Raw genomic sequence first — 18,988 nt, 5'->3', positions numbered from 1 at the left:
CCTACTTAACAGTCATTGGATGAATCACTTTTGAAATGTTTCAATACAATAAACTGCAACAATATCCAAACGTTAATTAACCAACCTCCAAACTTTCACCATTTGTTTTCTGAAGGCACTGATACCTGGCAGCTCATGGTCAATGAAGACCCTCTGATATATTGACCAAGTAACACTTTCCATGTGTAAACTTGGACAGTAACGGTTAACAGGCTAATCAAGAGTAATCCTCCAAGTTTAAAGCAATTCGGTTCCTCTCTGTTCACAATAATAGAAACATAGAAAAACTACAGCACAAAACAGGCCCTTCGGCCCCACAAGTTGTGCCAAACATATCCCTACCTTTTAGGCCTACCTATAACCCTCCATCCTATTAAGTCCCATGTACTCATCCAGGAGTCTCTTAAAAGTCCCTATTGAGTTTGCCTCCACCACCACTGACGGCAGCCGATTCCACTCGCCCACCACCCTCTGTGTGAAAAACTTACCCCTAACATTTCCCCTGTACCTACCCCCCAGCACCTTAAACCTGTGTCCTCTCGTAGCAGACATTTCCACCCTGGGAAAAAGCCTCTGAGAGTCCACCCGATCTATGCCTCTCAACATCTTATATACCTCTATTAGGTCTCCTCTCATGCTACGTCTCTCCAAGGAGAAAAGACCGAGCTCCCTCAGCCTATCCTCATAAGGCATGCCACTCAATCCAGGCAACATCCTTGTAAATCTCCTCTGCACCCTTTCAATCTTTTCCACATCCTTCCTGTAATGAGGCGACCAGAACTGAGCACAGTACTCCAAGTGGGATCTGACGAGGGTCTTATATAGCTGCATCATTATCCCCGGACTCCTAATGTCAGTGAAGTTTTTGCATCGCTATCAGAACTGGAACAATGGATGATTTTAATTTTCTAGTTAATGAGCCATTTCATTAGAGTTCTCACCATTGTCTAAAATTGCAGTTGCTGATTTTTCTGTAAAATAGACCCACCACAGAAACCACCTTCCATTTTGCGGCATTTTGCTGCAGGTTAAGTGCTTCAGTAATGGTGTTTCAACCCTCCCATTGTTTATGTCTGTTTTCAGGATGTGGGCACCACTGGTAAGACCACATTTATTGCCCAGCCCTATTAAGATGGCACTGAGTCAACTGCATTGTACAAGGCTGAACTGAAACTGGCAACCACGGCAAGTACTCTTGTGCAACTGGCCAATGCTCCGCTCTCCAAATTTGTGAGGCAACAACTTCCCAATAGACATTCCACGTAGCGTCTTGAACCACGTTTCCTCAGCAATCACCCAACCTGGTGAGAAGAATGGCTGAAACAACTGCAGAGTGAGAAGGTGTGTGGTTAGCTTTTGTAAGATTGAAAACCAAATAGTGGATAAATACCTAAAATATATAACAGTATATGCATATGTAAAAATACAGGGTGGGATCACATGTTGCGTTCTAAAGTTCTACTTTTATTTATTCTTTCATGGCGTCTGGGCATCATGTTGGCAAAGCCAACATTTGTTGCCCATCCATAAATGCCTTCAAACTGAGTGTCATAGAATCATAGAATCCCTACAGTGCAGAAGGAGACCATTCGGCCCATCGAGTCTGCACCGACCACAATCCCACCCAGGCCCTATTGCTGTAACTCCACATATTTACCCTACTAATCCCCCTGATACTAGGGTCAATTTAGCATGACCAAATAACCTAACCAACACATCTTTGGACTGTGGGAGGAAACCGGAGCACCCGGAGGGAATCCATGCAGACACGGGGAGAACGTGCAAACTCCACACAGAAAGTGACCCCAGGCCGGAATTGAACCCAGGTCCCTGGCGCTGTAAGGCAGCAGTGCTAACCACTGTGCCACTGTGTCTGGCTCAGCCATTTCAGAGGGCAGTTAAGAGTCAACCACATTGCTGTGGGTCTGGAGTCACATGTAGGCCAAACCAGGTAAGGACGGCAGATTTCCTTCCCTAAAGGACATTAGTGAAACATTTGGGTTTTTCCAACAATCAACAATGGTTTCATGGTCATCATTACTGAGACTAGCTTTCAATTCCAAATTTTATTAATTGAATCTCAAGCTGCCAAGTGGGATTTGAACCCATATCTCCAGAGGGTTAACCTGGAACCCTGGATTATTAGTTCAGTGGTATTACCATCACACTAAATTCATTGGAAACTTTAAGAATCTTAATAACAAATATCTCCTGGTTTAAGGAAAAAAGATCCACAATCTCTACCACCTGGAAAAACTAACTTTCTATTTCAGAAATCTGACTTTTGGTTTCCAATTTTCCAGCTTCAAAATGTCATAAACTGAGGGGCAATTTAGGGACCTGAGGGGCAACTTCTTCACACAGAGGGTGGTGCGTGTATGGAATGAGCTGCCAGAGAAAGTGGTTGAACATAGAACATAGAACAGTACAGCACAGAACAGGCCCTTCGGCCCACGATGTTGTGCCGAGCTTTATCTGAAACCAAGATCAAGCTATCCCACTCCCTATCATCCTGGTGTGCTCCATGTGCCTATCCAATAACCGCTTAAATGTTCCTAAAGTGTCTGACTCCACTATCACTGCAGGCAGTCCATTCCACACCCCAACCACTCTCTGCGTAAAGAAGCTACTTCTGATATCCTTCCTATATCTCCCACCATGAACCCTATAGTTATGCCCCCTTGTAATAGCTCCATCCACCCGAGGAAATAGTCTTTGAACGTTCACTCTATCTATCCCCTTCATCATTTTATAAACCTCTATTAAGTCTCCCCTCAGCCTCCTCCGCTCCAGAGAGAACAGCCCTAGCTCCCTCAACCTTTCCTCAAATGACCTACCTCCAAACCAGGCAGCATCCTGGTAAATCTCCTCTGCACTCTCTCCAATGCTTCCACATCCTTCTTATAGTGAGGTGACCAGAACTGCACACAATATTCCAAATGTGGTCTCACCAAGGTCCTGTACAGTTGCAGCATAACCCCACGGCTCTTAAACTCCAACCCCCTGTTAATAAAAGCTAACACACTATAGGCCTTCTTCACAGCTCTATCCACTTGAGTGGCAACCTTTAGAGATCTGTGGATATGAACCCCAAGATCTCTCTGTTCCTCCACAGTCTTCAGAACCCTACCTTTGACCCTGTAATCCACATTTAAATTAGACCTACCAAAAATCACCTCACATTTATCAGGGTTAAACTCCATTTGCCATTTTTCAGCCCAGCTTTGCATCCTATCTATGTCTCTTTGCAGCCTACAACAGTCCTCCACCTCATCCACTACTCCACCAATCTTGGTGTCATCAGCAAATTTACTGATCCACCCTTCAGCCCCCTCCTCTAAGTCATTAATAAAAATCACAAAGAGCAGAGGACCAAGCACTGATCCCTGTGGCACTCCGCTAGCAACCTGCCTCCAGTCCGAAAATTTTCCATCCACCACCACCCTCTGTCTTCGATCAGATAGCCAGTTACCTATCCAATCGGCCAACTTTCTCTCTATCCCACACCTCCTTACTTTCATCATAAGCCGACCATGGGGGACCTTATCAAACGCCTTACTAAAATCCATGTATATGACATCAACTGCCCTACCTTCATCAACACACTTAGTTACCTCCTCAAAAAATTCTATCAAATTTGTGAGGCACGACTTGCCCTTCACAAATCCGTGCTGACTATCCCGGATTAATCCGCATCTTTCTAAATGGTCGTAAATCCCATCCCTAAGGACCTTTTCCATCAATTTACCAACCGCCGAAGTAAGACTAACCGGTCTATAATTACCAGGGTCATTTCTATTCCCTTTCTTAAACAGAGGAACAGCATTCGCCACTCTCCAGTCCTCTGGCACCATCCCCGTGGACAGTGAGGAACCAAAGATCAAAGCCAAAGGCTCTGCAATCTCATCCCTTGCCTCCCAAAGAATCCTAGGATATATTTCATCAGGCCCAGGGGACTTATCGACCTTCAGTTTATTCAAAACTGCCAGTACATCCTCCCTCCTTGAGGCAGGTACAACAGCAACATTTAAAAAGCATTTGGATAAGTACCTTTTTAGGAAAGGATTAGAGGAATATGGGCCAAACGTGGGCAATTGGGACGAGCTAGGAGGGCACCATGGTCGGCATAGACTGGTTGGGCCGAAGGGCCTGTTTCAGTGTTGTATTGCTCTATAGCTCTATTGAAAGGCTCCACTGTCCAAATATGAGGTGTGTGACGGCCCAACGAAATTCAATTCGACAACTATGAACATACTGCATCATAGAGTCATAGAATCAGAGTTTTACAGCATTCTAAACCCAATCACTGACATCTCCTGACTAACTTGTACAGTTATTCAAAGACGCTATATTATGATGTGCCCCGTATCATTCAGCTGTGTCTGTGCAATTTTCATCTAGAAGGATCTGGAAGTATATTTAGTGGACTTATTGCTACCATTTAAAATGAGGTGCTCTTATAACAAAGTATTGAAGAAAATCTAAATTTGCTATGGTTCTATGTTCTCCACTGTAAGCCATTTTATTTGAGAACTGTCTACCATTGGCCCATCGAACAAATTAATTCATGTTGCAGACATTCTTAATTAAATTCTCACAAGTGTCTTAGTCAAGGCTGATAACTGAGGACTAAGGACAAAGCAGCCCATTGAATTGGCATCCCACCTTAAACATTCATTCCCTCCATCACCAAGCACAGTGACAGCAGTGTGGGCCGTATGCAAGATGAACTGCAAGTACTTATCAAGCCTCCTTCGCCAGCATCTCCAGATCCGCAACCTCTTGCACCGAGAAGGACAAAGGCAGAACTTTATTGGGAACACCACCACCTGTAAGTTGCCCTCCAAACCACTCACCATCCTGACTTGGAAATATATTGACGTTCTTTCATTGCTGCTGGGTCAAGATCCTGGGACTCCCTCCCTAACAGCACCGTGGGTGTACACCGCATGGACTGCAGCAGTTCTAGAAGGCATCTCACCACCATCTTCTCAAGGGAAATTAAGGATGGGCAATAAATGCTGACATGGCCGGCGACACCCACATCCCATATAAGAGTAAATATAAAAACATGCTACAGGGTGTGGCTGCTTTTATATCGTGCTGGCTGCTTTTCTCAGCAACATTAACATTTTGTAATTATTAAATTAGATTTTGTCCACATTCCAAAAAGATTACTGACTTGCATGTGCTTTTTATACACTAATCAGATTACATTCCATCTGCATTAGATGTCTAAGTGCTCTTTGTTTTGCACAACAACAGGGATTCTGTGTCTTTTATATCACAAGTGAAGAAGGAAAGTTGTGAGTATCATGTGGCCTCATGTCTCAAGGAGGAATTTCTTCAGCCAGACGGTGACGAGTCTGTGGAATTCATTGCCGCAGAAGGCTGTGGAGGCTAGGTCATTGAGTGTACTGAAGTCAGAAATAGGTCTTGATTGGTAAGGAGATCAAAGGTTACGGAGGAAAGGCAGGAGAATGGGGTTGAGAAACTTATCGGCCATGCTCGAATGGCAGAGCAGACTCAATAGGTGGAATGGCCTAATTCTGTTTCTATATCTTATGGATGGATGCAGGAAAGAGAGAGAGAGAATCTGGTGAAATGGTGCAGTGACAATAATCTCTCTCTCTATGTCAGTAAAACGAAGGAGATAGTCATCGACTTCAGGAAGCGTAGTGGAGGACATACCCATCAATGGTGATGAAGTGGAAGTGGTCAAGAGCTTCAAGTTTCGAGAAGTCCAGATCACCAACAACCTGTACTGGGCCCTCCACACTGACGCTATAGTTAAGAAAGCCCACCAACGCCCCTCTACTTTCTCAGGAGGCTAAGGAAATTCAGCATGTCCGCTACGATTCTCACCAACTTTTACAGATGCACCAAGGAAAGCATTCTTTCTAGATGTATTGCAGCTTGGTATTGCTCCTGCTCTAACCAAGACAGCAAGAAACTACAAAGGGTTGTGAACGTAGCCCAGTCCATCAGGCAAACCAGCCTCCCGCCCATTGACTCCATCTAACTTCATTGTCTCTTCCACCTTCTTCCATCGGGAAAAAGATACAGAAGTCTGAGATCATATACCAGCCGACTCAAGAACAGCTTCTTCCCTGCTGCCATCAGACTTTTGAATGGACCTACCTTATATTAAGTTGATCTTTCTCTACACCCTAACTACGACTGTAACAGTGCATTCTGCACCCTTTGCTTTCCTTCTCCCCGTGTACTCTATGAACTATAAAACAAAGAACTAAGAAAAGTACAGCACATGAACAGGCCTTTCGGCCCTCCAAGCCTGTGCTGATCATGATGCCCTAACTAAACTAAAAACAACCTTCTGCCCTTACTCGGTCCATATCCCTCTATTCCCGCCCTATTTGTGTACCCATCCAGGTGCCTCTAATGTGCCTGCTTCCACCACCTCCTCTGGCAGCGCGTTCCAGGCACCTACCACTTACTGCATGAAAAACCACCCACGCACATCTCCTTTAAACATCCCCCTCTCACCTTGAATCTGTGTCCCCTTGTAATTGACACTTCCACCCTGGGAAAAAGCCTTTGTCTATCCAAAACTGTATGCTTTGTCTGTATAGCACACAAGAAACAATACTTTTCACTGTATCCTAATACATGTGACAATAATAAATCAAATCAAACCAAAAAATGCAGAATCATTAAAACCAAACATTATTCTAAGCTAGCTGTTTATATTCAGTTTTCCTCCTTTCCCAGAATGGCAGCATCAACAAGACACCAACCAACACACAGTCATTCCTTAACCCTAAACCTAAATAGAGCATGCTAGCTATCTGTTTACCTGGTACAAACGCATGAACGAACAACGCAACCAAATCCAACGCCAATACTCCTGGGGATACAGTTTCCACCTCCAAATCATTGGAAATAATCCACAAGGGACACTTCCATCTGAGGCTAGTTTCATTTTGACAAGGGTTACTTTTTAAACTCAGGAATAGACTTACCAGAACAATAATTTCCTTGCAAGATACCAATATATATCGGTCAACAGTTAATAACTTGTAAAACAATCCTGTGGGTATTTAAGAATGCATAATGAGGTGAAGATATTGAATAAAATAAAACATGTTAACTAGAGCACATTTGTCAAATCATTGCTGAAGCTTCTCATTCTGTCATCTGTGCTAACATATGAATGAATGTACCATTACCAAAGAGGTCAAAAATCTTCCAGATATCAGAGATAAAAGATAAAGGCAGTACGAATGTTTTGAGTGTGTTCTTGTTTGCACAGTAAAGATGCAACTGCAAGGAATCACTCCGCTTTGCAATGCAGATTCAAATTAATAGCCCTAACAATTCTTCAGAAAGTTGTGGGTTCACGCCTTACTACAAGGCCATAGCACACAGTCTCTGCAGGCCTGGAGGATTGCTGTACTCTCAGAGGTGTCATCCTTTGATTGAAATGTAGGCCAAGGGCCTATCCACCTATTCTGTAGGCTAAGGCAGGGGAGGAGAATGTTAAAGATCTCAAGGCACTGGTTGAAGGGAAGAAGAATTAGCTCTCCCTGTGTTCCAGTCAATATCCCTCCCTCAACACCCCCAAGAAAAGACTAACTGGTCGTTCATCTCTTCATTATTTAAGGGCCCTACAATTGCATAATATTTACAGCACAGAGAGAAGCCATTCAACCCAACAGGTCAGTGCTGGTGCTCATGCATTACACAAGCTTCCTCCCTTCTTCATTGCTCCCTATAAACATTTCCTTCTATTTCCTTCTCTTCCATGTGTTTATCTAGCCGCGAGCTAAATTTCTGCTTAGCTTGCTTACACATTAAGAAGTGCTGCAATTCAGTAATTCACCAAATTCATGAAGCCATTTCTCAGAGACATGGTGAAGCACTATATAAATGGAAGCGCCTTCCTTTTCCAAAATGTGATGTGTACTTGTTACCAGATGTTACGAGCATTGCATAGAATAATGTAGACTTAACAGGACAAAGGCAGACCATTCGACCTATTTTTTTCTAAAATACATTTGCGGGATGTGAGCGTCGCTGGCTCGGCCAGCATTTATTGCTCATCCCTAACTGCCCTTCAGGAGGTAGCGGTGAGCTGCCATCTTGAACCGCTGCAGTCCCAGGGTTGTAGGTACGCCCACAGTGCTCTTAGGGAGGGAATTCCGGGATTTTGACCCAGCGACAGTGAAGGAATGGCGATATATTTCCAAGTTAGGCTGGTGAATGACGGGTCTATGCTAGTTACTCCACTGAGCATATTAATAATATGTTCTAATAGGTGAAGAGTTTTGATGGAAACTGGATAATTCAATAAATACAGCACCCTTTCCAGCACTACTGCAAACAGCAGGAACAAAAAACATCTGTTTCTGCTTTAATTTCCTAACCAAGAAGCAAAGAATCAATTGAAGCATCCAAATGATGCCAGTTAAAATACAGAGTTTGATAAATCATTGAGATCGCATTAATCCTATCCCAATTACATTTATTTTTTTCAGTAATGGATTCAGAGTCACAGAATCTTTCGATACCAGAAGGTAAAATTAGCACGAGGAGCCAATAGTTCCCCATTGTGTTCTCCATGACAACACCTCAATCAGAGTAGACTTGCCAACCAGACAGCAGCTTTGTTCTCCTGCAGTACAAACTGCTGAGAATGTCTGAAATTTGACTTTCTTGCTATTGTCCTAATGAATGCAAGACGACAACATGTCTATCCTTTCAGCTGTGTTTAGAGCAGGAACATGGGAACACAGGACTTGGGAGCAGGAATAGGCCAGTTCCTGCTCTGCCATTCACTAAGATCATGGCTGATCTGGCTGTGGACACAACACCACTTTCCTGACTCCACCACCCTCTCCCTCACCGCCCCCCTCCCTCACCATCACAACCCATAAGAATATAGGCAGCTGCGATGTCAACCCAGCAGAAAGCCCTTTCCAAAACTGCAAGAATAGGTATTGCTTTGACACAGGCTCAATCTGAAGCACTGAATCCTCCTGAATGTCTGAGGGACTGAAATTGTGATCAGCTATTGGCAAAAGTTGATCCTGCAACGCTGCAGCTAAAACACAGGAATATTTGCTACAGAAGGAATGGCGACAATTCAACCACTTGACCCTGTTCCTCCATTCAATGAGATCATAGTAAAAAGTCTCACAACACCAAGTTTATTTGGTATCACGAGCTTTCGGAGCGCCGCTCCTTCACCAGGTGAGTGGATCAACCTGGTGTTGTGAGAAGTTTTACTGTGCCCACCCCTGTCCAACGCCGGCAACTTCACAATTAGATCATGGATGAGCAGCAACTCAACTCCATTTTTTTGCCATTGGTCCATATTCCTTGACACCTTGACCTAACAAAAATGCATTAATCTCAGTCTCGAAACCTCCAAATCCAAGTCTAGAATTCTGGGGCAGAGAGTTCCAAATTTCTACCACCCAATGTGCGAAAATGTGTTTCTGATTTTTGCTCCTACAATGGTCATTTTAGAGTTAAATTTAAAATTAATACTACCTTCTTTTTGAATCCCCCACCTTTAAGAAATGTATTTAAATCATATTTGTCTGCAGATTTTTTTTTTTATATACTTTTCCAATTCAATCAAATCAAATCCAATTCAGAGTCTCAACAAGTTGAGACATTTCCGATCCAGGCTGACAAGACAGGGCGAGCGACTAAACCACCCTGTCCTGGGCCTGATCTACATGAGTCAAGCTGATTGGAGAAGGGGGAGGATCCTCCTCCAAGACTTTTTTAAGCAGGTCTGACCTTTTTGTTTTGGCACCGTGCTATCTGTACTGATAACTTTTATTGTTGCTGAATCAGAGTAATTGAAGCAATGTTTATTTTTAATCTGGGCCTAATGCATTGTCCTGGAGTTTTATGACCCTTTTGGAATTGCTGCCTGGGGATTGATTTAAAAATGATTGACGGTCAAGTGCCTTTAGACAGTTTTTTTCTCCCCCCATAGGAGAAATCCAAAGGTTTTACTATCAGTTTGGCAGAAGCTGTTTGGACTGCAGGCTGAAAGCAATGTTTTCTTTGTCTTTCTTGCTGGTGTTGGAAATTCTGCTGTTGGTGGCTGGCTAGCTAGAGGCAGCTAGTGTCTCTATCTTTCGAGGTGGTCCAAGACTGGGAAGTCTCAGCATTTCAATTCCACGTCCAAAGGACTGATTCATAGCAGTTGTTGCGAAGCCGCAAGCTCCAGCATCACATGAGCATACTTGCTTTCTGTGCTAAGCCTGGAAAGAGATGCATGTTTGTGGGGGTTGTTTAGTTGGAACAGTGGACTTAGCTGTTAAGGTTTATACAGTATCATGACTCTTCCTTTTTTATAATTAGTAAAAGTTATGCTAGTTTTCTTATTATATATAAACTGTGTTCTTAAATAAACTTTGTTTGATAAAAGCTCCTTAGTGGGTCACCTGAATCATACCTGGAGTGAAACATCTTATGTGTACCCATGCCAAATTCAAAGGGCAGAACCTAGGCTGACTTCAGAAAACACCTTGGAGCGCCTGGCCTGGATTATAACACACCTCATCAAAGGAAATAGTTTCTCCATATCCATCATCAAATCTTTTTATAAATGCCTCTATTTGTCACTCTTCAATTTCTTATAGTCTATGCAATCGCTTCTCAAAATTTAAAACTCTAAGCACTAGTTTCATTTTAGTGAATCTGCAATGTACCCCCTCCAAGGCTAATATATCCTTACTGAGGTGCAGTGCCCAAAACTAAACATAGTACTCCAGATGGGGGCTGTACAACTGAAGTCCAACTTCCTCCTCTTTGCAGTCCAGACCTTTTGAGATAAAACTATGTGGATGACTTTGAGGGCAAAGTGCTCAATGATGGGCCACACGTCTTAACAATTGGATCAAAAACACCATTAACGGAGGCAAGCCGGATGTCGATGGGAGAGGAATGGGGACTCGCTCAGCTAGATAACAATTCGTATTTAAATGGGCAAACCTCGCTGTGGGAACAGATGAAAGTCTGCCATGTGCACCACTGAGTGTGGAAAGAGAGAACAACAAACAACTTAGATGGGCAAATAGATGGAAAGAACGGTTGACGAGGTTAATTTGTGAGGCAGTTTTTAAAGAGGAGAGCAATTGCAAGGCAAAGCAGTTCTTAAAATGTTACAAAAACAAAATACTAGAATCTGCCGAGTATTTCCTGCATATTCTGTTTTTATTATAAAATATTTATTAATATTTATCGTTCCATAACAGCTCAAAGCATTCAAAAATCTCAAAAGTACAGCAATGAGTTTTTTGTTGAATTACCTTGACTGATCTATAGCAAATACAGAAGTGGTTCTGCAATATCCACCAGACAAAGGATCAGTAAACATGTTGGTTAAGGGAAGAATGTTGGCCAATTCACCAAGAGAACACATTGCTGTTTTTTCTTTAAAGTACCCTGGAGTTTTTAACATCTGGAGCACCTGATCAGACAAACTTTAGCCTTGGAAGGACCGTTGCCTGTACAAGTGTTAGGGCATCTGCCTTCCCATCAAATCTTATTTAGCCACAATTTAACAATCCCTACCACTCAGTGGCCATGAATTTAGCTGCCTAGACCCCAAACTCAGGAATTCCCTGGGGAAACATCTTTACTCCTCTGCCTCACTTTCCACCTCTTAAGACACTCCTTAAAACCTACTTCTTTGACCAAGCCAATAGTCATTTGACCATTTATCTCCTTATGTGGCTCAGTATTATATTTTGTTTTATAATGCTTCTGTGATGTGCCATGGAACATTTGATGTTAAAGATCTTATTATAAAAGCGAACTAAGTTGCTCCTGTCGCATGTTCATTCAAAAACCTTTCCACGGCAGACCTAGGGGGTGCAATAACACAAAATGGGAAGCTGGGGGCTCACGCCCACTGTCATCCATACAGACAATTCCCAGTCTCACTGTAGAGACACCGTGGCAAAAACTATAAACAATCAAGTGGAGGAGATTTGTTCCATCTCTGACTCTTCCCCTACACCTCCTTGACATCTCCGAGTCCATTTCTGGTGATAAGCAATCAACTAATATTCAGTACAGGCCCAATGACTCCCACGGCTACACTTCCTCAAATTCTGTTTCCTGTAAGGATTCTATTCCGTTCTCTCAGTTTCCCTGTCTGTCAGGTGTGTTTGGATGTTGCAATCTTCCACCCAGCACGTCCCATATGTCTTATTTTTCCCTCACCTGAGGATTCCCCCTCAGTGCAGTTGGCAGGGTCCTCCACCACACCCGATCTATTTCACCTCCTTCTGCTCTCACCCCTTTCCCCTCCCTCCCAGAACCACGCTAAGGTCCCCGTTATCCTCACCTTCCATTCCACCAGCCTTCACATTCAATCCTCCCCTCCAGTTTAGTCACTTTGACGAACAAACACACCTCCCCTGCCATCCCCTCTCCCATGGAACCTTTCCATGCAACTGCAAGAGATGCAACACCTGCCATTTTATCTCCTTTCTTCTCACCACCCAAGGCCCCAAACACTGCTTCCCAGGGAGACAGTGATTTACTTACATTTCCTTCAATCTGGTATGCTCTACAGGTTGCTCACAATATTGTCTTCTCTCCTCTTTCTTTTCCTATTCGTTCATGGGATGTGGGGGTCGCTGGCTGGACCAGCATTTATTGCTCATCCTTGAGGGCATTTAAGAGTCAACCACATTGCTGTGGATTTGGAGTCACTTGTAGGCCAGACCAGGTACGGCCAGCAGATTTCTTTCCCTAAAGAACATTAGTGAACCAGATGGGCCTTTACGACAATTGACAATGGTCTCATGGTTATCATTAAGACTTTTAATTGAATTCAAATTTCACCATCTACCATGGTAGGATTAGAACCCAGGTCCCCAGAACATTACCCTGGATTACTAGTCCAGCGACAATATCACTGATGCGCGATTAATTCACTCGGGAGGCTAGGTCGTACCCGGGAATAAAGGCTTTTATTCGCAACAAGAATAGAGCATACTGCTTAACAATACTATCCCAGACTAAGGGCCACTAGGAAGTGGCAGTGACCTTTATACTCCTATAAGAAGGCGGAGCCAAACGGAGTGTACCACAGAACAATGCTAACAGGTGGAACACCCCAACCCTAACCCCAACAGTAACAAGAGTAACATATGTACAAGTACCCATAGTGGTAACCATCTATGGTTCAGTACCCATAGTGGTAACCATCTATGGTTCACCACAATCACTATGCCACAGCCTCCCCTCACTGGGGTGACTAAGCACCAACTGAGTGACTCCATTCAGCCTGCAAGCATGACCCTAAGCTTCCTTCTGCATGTCATTTCAATTCTCCATCTTGCCCTCACTCACAACTTTTTCTCCTTGCCCTGCTCCAGAGTAGCTCAACCCATCCTCGAGAAACAGCACCTCATCTTTTGACTCAGCCTTCTGAGTTCAACACAGAGTTCCAACAATTTTAGATCACAATTTTTGCTGCATTATAATTAGGGGAGGTGATGGCCTAGTGGTATTATCGCTAGTCTATTAATCCAGAAACTCAGCTAATGTTCTGGGGCCCTGGGTTCAAATCCCACCACAGCAGATAGTGAAATTTGAATTCAATAAAAAATATCTGGAATTAGGAATCTACTGATGACCTTGAAACCATTGTTGAAAAGGTCCATCGAATTCACTAATGTCCTTTGGGGAAGGAAATCTACTGGTCTGGCTGACATGTGACTCCAGGCCCACAGCAATGTGGTTGACTCTCAACTGCCCTCTGAAATGGAGGGCAGTTAGGGATGGGCAATAAATGCTGGGCCCAGCCAGCGACACCCCACATCCCGTAATTAAATTTTTAAAAATGCATTCAAACTGCTGCTATTCAGCCATTCACACCTCATCTAGTCACCAGGTGGCACGGTGGCAGGGACCCAGGTTCAATTATGGCCTTGGGTAACTGTCTGTGTGGTTTCCACATTCTCCCCATGTCTGCGTGGGTTTCCTCCAGTTTCCTCCCACAGTCCAAAGGTGTGCGGATTAGGTAGATTGGCCATGCTAAATTGTCCCTTAGTATCCCAAGGTGTGTAGGTTATGGCGATTAGCGGGGTAAATACATGTGGTCACGGGGATAGGGGCTGGGTGGTAATTCCAGCATTTTCTGTTTTTCATATTAAGAGGAGAATTTTTGTTAGGATTCAATATTTATTTATAATTTTACCCCCCCCCCCCCCACCACCTCCCCCCACCTCAGCTAGAACATTTAGTGAATGGAAAGTGAAAGGGAGATGGTTGTGAGTTCCACATTCTCACCACTCTTTGGGTAGACGAGTTTCTTCTCAATTCCCAACTGGATTTCTTGCTGACCATTTTATTTCGGTTTTGCTCACATTGAGAAACATTCTCTCTGTACCCGTTCTATCAAAATCTTTCATAATTTTAAAGACCTCCAGTAGGTCGATGAGGTGAAACCAAAATGTGGGAGTGTGCCCAAGGTAGAAAGGCTCTTAGACACTGAGCAATGTAACGTAGCTAAATCAGCTCAGAGTTAAATAAAGAGCCAAATAAAGTGTGCAATGAGAACATAGGAAAGTTGTTATTTTTATTTATTAGCGTCACAAGTTGGCTTACATTAATACTGCAATGAAGTTACTGTGAAAATCCCCTTGTCGCCACATGTTCGGGTGCACTGAGGGAGAATTTAGCATGGCTAAATGAGGAAACCCACGCAAACATGGGGAGAACATGCAGACTCCGCACAGACAGTGATCCAAGCTGGGGATTGAACCCGGGTCCCGGGCACTGTGAGACAGCAGTGCTAACCACTGTGCCACTTTTGTCTCAGTGGTAGCACAGCCCCAATTCACAATGGGATCCAAGCCCCATTTCAGAACTTAAGCACTTAAACCTCGTCTGATGCTTCAGTGCAGTGGTCCATTCTGTCTGAGATGCCACCCTTTAGATGAGGTATTCAGATTCCACAGTGCTAACTGAAAAAGAGCAGCCCCATTCTCCTGGTGTCTTGGCCTGCAGTAATCCCACACTAACATCACCAAAACAGAGTCTTATCAGACTCAGACTCACTGCTGAATGTTGCGCTGTGAAACTCTGACTAACAACAGTCCTGCATTAATTAACAGTACTACATTAATTTTAAAGCACTTTAGCGGTATCCTGAGGTTGTGCAATTGCACTTAATTTATTCCTGTTACTTTTCACAACACAGCCTTGCAACGTTGATGATCTAATGATCAGTGTGGCTCCCTATATAACTGATGTATATTTTATATGCTTTCCCTTACAGGGATGGGGAAAACGGTCTGTAAAATAATATGGGGGCGGGGGACACACAAACTATCAACTGGTGGTTGTGTTTACAAAACTCACCAGGAAGTGAGCTGACCGAATGTAAAAAGATCCTTTGAAAGGACATGACATGGTGCCAAGTTGTGTAGAGGTGCGGACTCAATAACACTGCCACCCCAGCCTCTCTCTCCCCCCTCTGTTCCTTAACTCTGTCCCTGCTCACAGTTACCTGCGGTGAGGTTCCCCTGCAGATGGACCACATAAGCCACTCCATAGATCTGCGGCGAGGTGCCGTTCAGAGAGACCTGGAACCAGTTGGGGTCGGCTACGGCCGTGCACAGTGCCACCACCGAGAAGCACTGAGTGACAGCGGCCGGCAGGTTGCGATTCTGCGGGACCCGCAATTCCGTGGCCATCCCCCCGCCGGCTGCACTCACTGCTGGCGGAGAGAGAGAAGGAAAAAGCGAAGGAGAGGCATAACAGAATGCTCCCTCTCTCTATCGCCCTGACGTGCTCAGTGCGTCGCCCTGATGACACATAAAGGATTATTAACTCTTTGCTTTCTGTGCAGCTGCTCGGGGCATCTTCTCCTACTCTGCATCTCAGTGTGTGCTGCTGATGTTCCAACATTGCTCTTTCCCCTAATGCTGTTTTCTCATGGCCAGAAATCAGGGGATCCAGATGGGGAAAGAAGTTGTTGCAGTCCTATTACCAATTACCTGTCCACATCTAAAACCTGGAGCCTCTGATAGCCTCTCAGTTTTTGTCTAAACTCTTCAATAACCAATTTCTCGAATTCACAACGGAGGAATGAATGCATGTTTGTAGAATCATAGAATCTCTACACTTGGAATACTGTGTACAGTTCTGGTCACCCTATTATATAAAATATATTATTAAACTAGAAAGAATGCAGAAAAGATTTTCTAAGACGCTATCGGGACTTGATGGTTTGAGTTATAAGGAGAGGCTGGATAGACTGGGACTTTTTTCCCTGGAGCATAGGAGGCGTAGGGGTGATCTTATAGAGGTCTATAAAATAACAAAGGGCATAGATGAGCTAGATAGTCAACATCTTTTCCCAAAGGTAGGGGAGTCTAAAACTAGAGGGCATAGGTTTAAGACCATAAGACATAGGAGCAGAATTAGGCCACTCGGCCCATCGAGTCTGCTCCGCCATTCAATCATGGCTGATACTTTTCTCATCCCCATTCTCCTGCCTTTTCCCCATAACCCCTGATCCCCTTATTAATCAAGTACCTATCTATCTGTCTTAAAGACACTCAATGACCCGCCCTCCACAGCCTTCTGCAGCAAAGAGTTCCACAGATTCACCACTCTCTGGCTGAAGAAGGTGAAAGGGGAGAGATACAAAAGTGTCCAGATGGGTAATCTTTTCACACAGAAGGTGGGAGTGTCTGGAACAAACTGCCAGAGGTAGTAGTAGAGGTGGGTACAGTTTTGTCTTTTAAAAAGCATTTAGAAAGTTACATGGGTAAGATGGGTATAGAGGGATATGGGCCAAACATGGGCAATTGTGACTAGATTAGTGGTTAAAAAAAGGGCGGCATGGACAAGTTGGGCCGAAGGGCCTGTTTCCATGCTGTAAACCTCTATGACTATGACACTACAGTGCAGAAGGAGGCCATTCAGCCCATCAAGCTTGCACCAACAACAATCCCACGCCCTATCCCCGTAACTCCACGCATTTACCCTGCTAACCCCCTGACACTAAGGAATAGTTGAGCATGTCCAATCCACCTAACCTGCACATCTTTGGACTGTGGGAGGAAACCGGAGCACCCGGAGGAAACCCATGCAGACATGGAGAGAATGTGCAAACTCCAGACAGTCTGTTACATCTTACATGTTACATCCATAGGGGAGGTGATGGCCTAGTGGTATCATCATTCGACTGTTAATCCAGAAACTCAGCTAATGTTTTGGGGATCCAGGTTCAAATCCTGCCATGGCAGATGGTGGAATTTGTATTCAGTAAAAAAAATCTGGAATAAAGAATCTACAGATAACTATGAAACCGTCAGAAAAGCCCATTTAGTTCAGTAATGTCCTTTGGGAAGGAAATCTGATGTCCTTACCTGCTCTGGCCTACATGTGTCTCCAGAGCCACAGCAATGTGGTTGACTCTCAACTGCTCTCAAGCAACTAGGGATGGGCAACAAATGTTGGTCAGCCAACGACGCCCATGTCGCACGAATAAATAAAAAAATCATTCTGCACTTGTGGTTCTCGATGAAATGAGGTACACCAACCAACTGACCTGGAGAGAAATGGATGCTGTAAAGTGGACCTTCTCAAGGAGCCTTTGGCTCATGCCCCTGACATCCTAGCTCTGACCTTTCACTTCTATCCATTCTGCCCCACCCTTCTCCAAGTATATAATTCATCATCACGTTTCTATCCCCTTTCTGTTCTGTAAAGGATTAAGAGATTGAAAAGTTGGGCAGAATTCTCCCCCAAAAAATGACTGTGTCATAATGGCTAGAATAATGGAGTGATCCGCCCTGGTCTCAGGCACGTTCTGTACCACAAGCCTCCCACAGTCACTTTTTTGGAGATTTGGGAGTTTCGTGCCAGTATTGGTGGGCAGCGGGGCATAAACACGCCGGTGAGCCCAGCTTCATAGCTTGGGTGCCGTTTCACAAGGGTGTCCTGATCTCACAGTGCACTGGGAGACCCTTCCTCCCTCCCCCTCAGACATCGGGATCCTCCCCCCGCCCCCCCCCCCCCCCCCCCAAAATCAGCAGCATGTTTCCCTAACCCCTCCCCAACACATGGGTTGCTGACACCGGGACCCTCCCATCATGACCCACGACATGATCCACCCCCACACAACATAGCCCTCCCCCTACTGACAAATTCCCCCATCCCCTTGACACTGACCCTGGCATACTGGTGGTGCCCAACTGGCACTGCCAGGGTGCCTGGTGACCTCGGCTGGCGTGCCACTTGCCAGGTTGGGAACAGTAAGCTTAATCTTGTCCGAAGCCTCCGTCTCATTAACAGTTCCGCTGGAGCGATTCTTGTCATTGTGTGAAGGGTAGTCCCGTAGTTGAATAAAACTTGCACCAGTTTGGTCACTACGGATTCTGCAGGATATTTCTTCATGCGGAACTTAAAAGTCTGTGCTACTCTTTCAGCTAACCAATCTGATGATGGGTGATGTTGTTGCCGTTGGAAAACACAGAGGTCTGAAACTCTGCCATTGATAAAGACCAGCACTTCAGGTACCTCTTGCATGCAGAAACTTTCTCAGTGGTAGCAAAGGAAGTGGTGGAACCCATGCAATGTATCTGCAAGCATCTGGAGTACGTCAAATATAATTAAGAACATGGAACCCAAAAAAGACCCAAAGTCCATATGCACTTGCACCCAAGGCCTATCAGGCCACTCCCCGGGACGTAGGGAGGCTGAGAAGAGGGGGGGTTTGATTCTCTTGGCATGACTCACACTGTCTGACCAAGTCAGTAATGTCTGTGTCAAGACCAGGCCACCATACATAGCTCCTCGCTAGCATCTTCATCTTCAAAATTCCAGGGTGGCCATGGTGTACTTCAATGAATATCGGATGTCACTCTAGGTGAGGGACAACTATGCAGGAACCCCAGAGGAAAATGCCATCCTCAACACTGAGCTTGTCTTTCTTTGTCTCGTAGTGCTTCACTTCATCTGAGTGCTGTCC

At 44.5% G+C, this 18,988-nt stretch overlaps 1 protein-coding gene across 1 annotated transcript in view; it reads right to left on the bottom strand.

The window, feature by feature from the left end:
- The window catches only part of LOC144500638 (uncharacterized), a 49,702-nt gene extending 33,882 nt beyond the window's left edge, over positions 1–15,820 (bottom strand). Inside the window, exon 1 of the mRNA XM_078223899.1 lies at positions 15,515–15,820. Within this exon, the coding sequence (XP_078080025.1) occupies positions 15,515–15,701 (187 nt within the window). The 5' untranslated portion in view covers positions 15,702–15,820. The remainder of the gene's footprint in view (positions 1–15,514) is intronic.
- Positions 15,821–18,988: the final 3,168 nt, after the last annotated feature.

The sequence above is a fragment of the Mustelus asterias genome, chromosome 1 (assembly GCF_964213995.1).
Source record: "Mustelus asterias chromosome 1, sMusAst1.hap1.1, whole genome shotgun sequence".
In the NCBI taxonomy this organism is placed as follows: Eukaryota; Metazoa; Chordata; class Chondrichthyes; order Carcharhiniformes; family Triakidae; genus Mustelus; species Mustelus asterias.
Note: the sequence above shows the minus strand (reverse complement) of the source record. Positions and strands in the feature narration are given on the sequence as shown.